At 31.4% G+C, this 8,054-nt stretch overlaps 1 protein-coding gene across 1 annotated transcript; it reads left to right on the top strand.

Annotated features, from left to right (window-relative positions):
* Window positions 1-1,343: 1,343 nt before the first annotated feature.
* Window positions 1,344-7,139, top strand: LOC119664265 (E3 ubiquitin-protein ligase MARCHF6-like). Its single transcript, XM_038073815.1, has 4 exons — window positions 1,344-1,562; window positions 3,190-5,048; window positions 5,109-5,303; window positions 5,358-7,139. The coding sequence occupies exons 2-4, from the start codon at window positions 3,600-3,602 to the stop codon at window positions 6,819-6,821; spliced, it is 3,108 nt and encodes a 1,035-aa protein (XP_037929743.1). The 5' UTR covers window positions 1,344-1,562; window positions 3,190-3,599; the 3' UTR covers window positions 6,822-7,139.
* Window positions 7,140-8,054: the final 915 nt, after the last annotated feature.

The raw sequence follows: 8,054 nt of genomic DNA, 5'->3' as shown, positions 1-8,054 counted from the left end.
TATGGAATATATTTAAACCAAAAGTTCCAAAGAGGATAACTTTACACAAATAAGGTTCTACCTTTGTTTCCACGGTGGGACCTTCTTTATAACCAATTTGCGCTTTTAATTTTGCTAAAAAACTTGGATCACTAGGCTTGTTATACGTTATATTACGAGACATAGTTTATAACATTAAAATAACACACACAAAACATAAGGAATTTGTTTTAAATGATCAATTTTAATAATGAATTGCACATAAATCAAAACATTTATATTACTGGTCCATAAAACGCGAGGGTTGTCATGTAACTTTGAATAGTTGGCAAAAAATAGTAGTGCAGCACAAATTGCAAAGCAACCCTGCCAAATTGGCCGCTGTTTTTAATATACAAGATACTTATATATATATTTAAATATATGTATGTATATAAATACCTTCCAAATATATATTTACATACATATGCATACGATTAAGAAAAATTTTGAAGATTTATACAATTTTAACACGAGAACTATATTTGTATGTAAATGATTAGATAATACTAAATAATCCCGTTCTATGCTTTTGATTAAAAGTTAATTATTAATTTAATATAACCATATAATTTGTATGTAATATAAGATACATTAATAAAACATTTTATACGCAATTACACTATTTGCGCAGTTTGGAAATATATTATTAATATCAGATATCTGTATTATAAATATAAACAATCCCTCAATTTGTATTAATTGAATTCTTAAATATATATGAAGTAAACAAATATTTAAATACACACACATATGTATATTAATACATATGTATACATATTTCCAACAAAATAGGTTATATTGAGAAATTTAAGTATACCCGCATCAACGTTTTTGGTTTTCCTAATATGAATAGAGTTAATGCCTAAGAAGTGTTAAGAGGAAAATCGTTAACTAAGTGAACTTTGACGCATATATAATTTTTGATTTATAACATTACATATATAACAATTACCAAGTTTCAGAATCATCATGTCTAATATATTAATATTATTTTTTGTAGTTCAGAAAAACACTTTAGAATTAAATAATTTCAAAAAGAAATAATATAAGAAGTCCGTTCACACTAACATTTTATATTATTTTAAGTAACAATAAATAAGTTTTGTCGGAATATCTCTATTATCATTAAGTTTTTTAATATATAAACTGTGCTGCATAAAAATTGTAGAATTTCAAATAGTTAGCTTCGAATATTTCAAAATGATAACAATAATAGTTTAATATTTAAATTTTGTTATTATTTTTCAGTAGCTTATATTTTGGTTTTTGTGTGAATGCAAATTTGTGAAGAAATATAAATTAACATAATTTATAAAATATTTGTAAAAGTTTAAATATAATTGTTTACAGATTATTAATATCTATCCTTATCGTTTTTGAACAGGTACTATATATGTTTCACTAGTACTGATTTTGCAAATTTGTTACAGATTATGCTTTAGTCGAAAATATCAAAAAAATATGCAAGATATACAAATTTAGAATGATGACGTTGTGAAGCACAAAGTTCGTTCAAGAATTTTTCACCAGAATTGCTTTAAGTAAGTATTACACGTACTTTAGAATACTATATTTATAATTGTATAACTTTTTGTTGGGCTGTATATGTATATGTATTAGTATAAAATAGTGTCAATAATTATATCACCAAAACAATGTTTTATAAATATTTATTAATATATTGGAATGTAAATAGGTTGAAGTACTCTCATCTAATGTAGTTTCTACATTCATTAATCTGTTAGATCTAAAAAATGATTGTATTCCTGCACACGTGATACCAAACGACTTATGAAATAATAATAATTGATATAAAAGCTCTGTTTCACGAGCAACTTATAGTAACTTTGAATAACACTGTGTATGCACAAGTTCGTTCTACCAGCAAATTTTTGATTAAATGAGAGCACCTGAGAGAGTGTAACATCCTTGTCAAAATTTAAAAATGCTACACAGACTTTACTCGCACATTTTATTTCAAATAATATTTGTTTGATGTGTGAATCAGCTGTTTTGGTTGGAATTTAAACTTTTGTATTGTTTATTTGCGCGGCAGTGGTGTTCTCACCAGACTTTACACAAAGCTGTTCCATGAAAATCTGTGTAATAAATGTAATTTGGCACTTTGTTTGTGTTACGCTCTTAATTTGTACTTTACTTGAGTTTTACTACGAGCAGCTCGTGGCACAGATCTAGAATTAATTAATTCATAGGTCGATTTTTCATTACCAACTCTATGTATAAGCCACCACATATACGCATTTTGTTGTAGTTGCAATTTATGTGTACGAAAGGGTTAGTGCTGTTGGCTAATATTGTAAGGTAGAACTCTTAAAACTATAGTTATTGATAATAATTTATAGAAACAAAATTATTATTGTTTGAATGGTGCCTTGCTTTGACGAGTACAAGGTGCACATCCGCCGTTTGGGTGCTGATAAAGAAAGTAATTAAAATCCAAATATACCATATACGTATTTATGATCTATGCCACAATTGAGTAAAATTGAGAATTAAAATTAGTTTTTATAACAGCTTTCGAACAGTTTACTAAAATTATGAAATTAAAATTTTACTCATGCTTTGATGCATGATTAAATCATGTAATTGCTTGCTATTTTCTATTTTAAATATGCAACGGCATTTTATTCTTAGTCCTAGGTCGGAATAGTAGATAACGAAAGTAAGAAATTTGTAAACATCACGTTATATATTAAATTAATTGTCAAACACACATACACACAATCAAGCAGAGTTCATGTATACGAATTTTCCATTTGTATAATTTATTGAATGTACCAAGCATCAAAAATTAAGGTACCGAAATTGGTCCGCAAAAAGTACTCAAGTGTGGCATGGACCAAAAGAATTCAACAATGTAGATGTAAATATATTATAAAAGATTTTTTTGCTATTTTCAAGAAAAACAGTATATATGCTAAAGTTAGTATTTCAAAATACTTAAATTTTTTCAATAGTGTATTATAGGTAACTTTGTTTTTTATGACATATGTCATTTAGTTTTTTTTCTTAATTACCAATTTTGTTGTATTTTTTTAATGTAAAATTTAAGTAATACTTAGTAATTTTTATACATTTTGTTATATGAGACAATAAAATTTAAATAAGTTTAAATTCTCAGTAATTATTTACATTTTGTTGTTTTAGACGATAAAATGCGACTCTGTTCGAATTTGGACTTCGTTATATCCTCCACTTGTCAGACAAGACTGATCTGCAGCTGCTAGAGTGTGTTTAATCACACGTAAAAAATAAACTAACTGCTATACATATATTGTGAAAAATTAAATATAAAGTTCAAAACAAATTCTAACGGGGAGGGTACTTTATATAAGTTTTGAAGATAAATTTTAGAAAGTTTCACACGCAAATTTTCACATACGAATTGTAGAAGTGCAAAATAAAATAAGACGCAAATTGCAGTTTTCAACGTTTCGAGAGACAATTCCAGAACGTAGGATAAGCACGGAAAAACGCTAATTACTGACGTGTGCATTTGCAACTTAAAACTTTCATTTTTGTAATGGAAAGTAAATAAATGAGAAAAAACTCTCAGCATGATGGATGAAACCCAAGGTGATATCTGCCGAGTATGTCGGTGCGAAGCACAATCGGATCGACCACTTTTTTACCCTTGTATTTGTACGGGAAGCATAAAATACATTCACCAGGATTGTCTAATGCAATGGATGCGTTATTCACATAAAGAATACTGTGAGTTATGTGGCCACCGATTTAGTTTTCAGCCAATATATTCGCCTGATATGCCAAGAGTTCTACCTCTGCGGGATGTAGCAGGTGGCTTGTTGAGTGCGGTGGTGAAGGCAACAAAGTCATGGTTTCATTACACTTTGGTTGGTTTGGCCTGGTTTGGTGTGGTACCATTGTCGGCATATCGTACATATCGCTATCTATTTCGCGCCTCAACGTTTGACATGATTTTGTCACTGCCTTTCGATATCTTTTCAACTGAAAATATTGCATCTGACGCTTTTCGTGGTTGTTTTGTTGTTTCCTGTACTTTATTATCATTCATAGGACTCGTTTGGCTACGTGAACAAATTCTGCATGGTGGTGGGCCAGACTGGCTTGATAGAGACGATGCACATGGTGTGGGAAATGATGCAGAAGATCAAGTCGATGTTAATGGTGAAGATGATGGTGGCGACGATGATCTGGCCGATAATGATGACGAAAATGCGCCAGTTGATGTGCCAATGGACAATGCTGCTCCTGCTGTTGCAGATCCTGTAGAAGACGAGGGTGAACAGGCACTAGATGTAGGAGGACAACGTAATGCTGATAACGTTGCAAACAATGGTGTGCAAATGCCTGCTGAAGCTGTCCCCGCTAACGCTGCTGAGAATGAAGATGAACCTAATTGGAATCCAATGGATTGGGATCGTGCTGCTGAGGAATTGACTTGGGAGCGATTACTTGGTTTGGACGGATCGTTACTATTTTTAGAACATGTATTTTGGATTATATCGCTGAACACTATGTTCATTTTTACATTTGCATTCTGCCCATATTGTATTGGGAATTTTATACTCAGCTCACTTAAATTATTGCAACCGGAGAAGCCACTTCTGCACTTTCATGGACTATTGACTACACTTTTTGGTTATTGCTTTATAGGGATTACTTTGGTGATATTACAATTCTTCGCACGTGTGCTATGTTTACGGAGAGTTCGTTGGTTAATAGGTCTATGTTACATTGTGGTGAAAGTATCCTTGCTAGCTGTCGTTGAAATTGGTGTTCTACCTTTAGTGTGTGGTTGGTGGTTAGATATTTGCTCATTGCCATTATTTGATGCAAGTATTAGAGACCGTAAAGCCAGTTTTAAAGCTGCTCCTGGTACGTCCCTCTTCGTACATTGGATGTTTGGCATGGTTTATATATATTATTTCGCCGCATTCATATCTCTGCTGCGGGAGGTACTACGACCTGGAGTACTGTGGTTTTTGCGTAATTTAAATGATCCTGATTTTAGCCCAATACAGGTAATTATATTTTTGTGTGATTTTAAATATTTATTTATTTTAATCTTTTTGTGTTATAAGGAAATGATTCATTTGCCAATTGTGCGGCATATAAGACGACTTATTGCTTCAGCTATGATTTTTGGATCGGCTGTTTTGCTCATGCTTTGGCTACCTATACGCATATTAAAAACAGTATGGCATGCATTTCTTCCATATATTTTATCTGGGGACTCTGAAGTAAATGAACTGAGCTTGCAGTTATTATTATTACAGGTTTAATTTTATATTTTCTACCTAGTTACTGGTATTAAAATGAATATCTTTTAGATAATACTGCCTGGATTTTTCGAACAATCACACACCCGTGTCTGGCTAAAAGCGTTATTGCGTATATGGTGCGTCTGTGTATCTTGGATACTAGGTATACGTAGTTATTTGTTGGGCGCCGATCAAGTACCTGCTGAAACTGAAAAGCCACATAATCCTCCTCAACAACAAAATAATGAACCGCAAGCAGCTGCCGAGGCTGTGCAACAAGAAAATCTACAAGAAAATGGACAACCAAATGCAGATCCACCGAGAGTACGGGTACCACCAGTTATTCCGCCACAAATTGAAAGAAATTTAGCTGCCGCACATCAAGCTATTATGCAACGTGATGTACCAATTGGATTTCAACCATATGACAGGCCCACTTTCTTTGTAATAAGATTGTTTGGATTATTATTTGCCATGTGTGTTTCTCTGGTAATAGCTTCTGTTATCACGCTAACAGTACCAGTATGGATTGGTAGACAAGTGATGGCGCTTTGGTCTGTCGGTGGATACTTTGCAACACATGTGCCACCAAACCCAGAAGTTTCTCCGCGACCGCATGAACTCTATACTGCTGCTGTAGGCACGTATCTCTGTTGGATTACATCACGAGGTGTAGCAATAGCTGTCAATCTGTTACCACAAGGTCGTGCTGCAGTTATTAATAAGGTCAAACATTGGTTGCTTGTAGGTTCGATGTATGCGTTGCCCGTATTTATATTTGTACTGATGTTGGGTGTAATACCGCTTCTCTTTGGCCTGCTACTTGAATTAATTGTCGTTGTACCATTACGAGTACCATTGTCACAAACACCCATTCATTTTTTGTGGCAAGATTGGGCGTTGGGTGTACTTTACACAAAAATAGCTGTAGCTCTTACCTTAATGGGCCCAGATTGGCAGCTTAAACGTGCAATTGAACGAGCTTATCGTGATGGTTTACGAGACATTAACTTAAAATTCCTTATACGAGAGCTAGCCACGCCGGTTATAACATGCTTCGGTCTTATGCTAGCGGTGCCATATGTAATAGCAGAATCGATTGTACCATTATTTTGCATGAATGCTATGACACAATGGGAAATATCTCGACTTATATATCCATTTTGCTTCGTTTTTATTGGACTGCTCGCCTATATTATATTCGAAATTAAACAATTCAAAAAACTTTACCTTGCCATCAAAGTCGATAAATATTTAGTTGGACAACGTTTGGTAAATTATGAACATCGAAAACGAAAGCTGGAGGAAGCAGCAGCTGCAGCTGCGGAAATTGCTGCAGAGGCTGAAGCTGCCGCTGCTGCTAGTAATGCTGCGAATTCTACTAATGGTGCTGTAGACGTGGAAAACGTTAAGGAAGACGCACCTTTGATTAATGCACACAGAGAAGAAAATAATGATCATATAAATCGAAGAAGAAGAGATGCTAGAATAGAAGCTTTAGTACAAGATTTGAGACATGATGAATTATTATAATAAAGCTGCAATCTCGAACAAATGAAAAACTTTTATTTATATAAATTTTTAATTGATTAATACCCTAGAACTGTGCTACCTTCAAGCTTATTTAAACAATTGTATTTTATGGAAGTGGTTTGTTTAGTTAATTGAATTTGTAATGCAAATGCTTAGGGCAGCGAATGGCTAATAATTAATTGTCATTAAGTTGTAGATAAAATGTTATTAGTTTATTTTAATTATTGTTTTAAGAAATTTGTGTTATGTAGTTATATTTAAGTAAACTCAACTGAAATTTATAAGAGAAATTCGAATTAATTTTCTATTGAATAATATATATTTCAGTTTTAGTTTATTTTATAAATATTTGTTTCCTAGTTTACATTACTAAATAAATATTAAGCGAACTTTATATGTTAAATATAAGTTAAAAATTACAAATTTTTTATTTGGATATACTAGTCTAAATTATGGAATCTAAGCTATTATAATTGAAAACAAAAAATACAGAAAAATTAAACGAAAATAATGAAAAAACAAAAAAGAAAAAACAAAAAAAATCTAGTAAAATTGAAAAGGTAAATTGTAGAATTAATAAGTACTGTTGTAAATTTATTTACTTTATTAATTAAAAATCTTAATGTAACATCTAACACGATTAATGCTAAACATTATTCCCGTATATTTACTCGTCATAACTAAATACATTAAGCTCTTGCAAATAAATTAAATAAAATAACAGAAACACAAAAATTACATCTTATATTAAACATTCTTACTTATACAATGAAAAAGAATTTGTGCAATTTAAACAATTTTTAATGTATTAGAAGAAATATTAAATTTATTCAGAATTAATTTTGATTAATTAAGCTAATTAAAATTGATGTTCTAAACACATACCAAAAATATTTACTGATATTGTCGCAGCTTCAGGTCATGGACATAAAGTTGTTTTTATTAAATGTACAGCATATTTGGATATTTTTCTATTATTAGAAATTATAGGCGTTATATATTATTTGTCTCTTCTTATTCGGATATTTCACCCAAATAGTTGATTCAAGTCGCTTTGAGACTAGATATTGAATTTGAGTGCATACTTCAAACTCGTTCCGTGAGAAACTTTAAATTTCTAGCGTAAAGACTTATAAATTATATTTTAACAAAAAAACTAAAAAAAATGTTTAATAAAAGTATTAGATGAAAATGGTTAAGAAAAATCTACGATCAACTAATCAAAGTTTAAAT

Source organism: Teleopsis dalmanni, chromosome 1 (genome assembly GCF_002237135.1).
Source record: "Teleopsis dalmanni isolate 2A chromosome 1, ASM223713v2, whole genome shotgun sequence".
NCBI lineage: Eukaryota > Metazoa > Arthropoda > Insecta > Diptera > Diopsidae > Teleopsis > Teleopsis dalmanni.
Note: the sequence above shows the minus strand (reverse complement) of the source record. Positions and strands in the feature narration are given on the sequence as shown.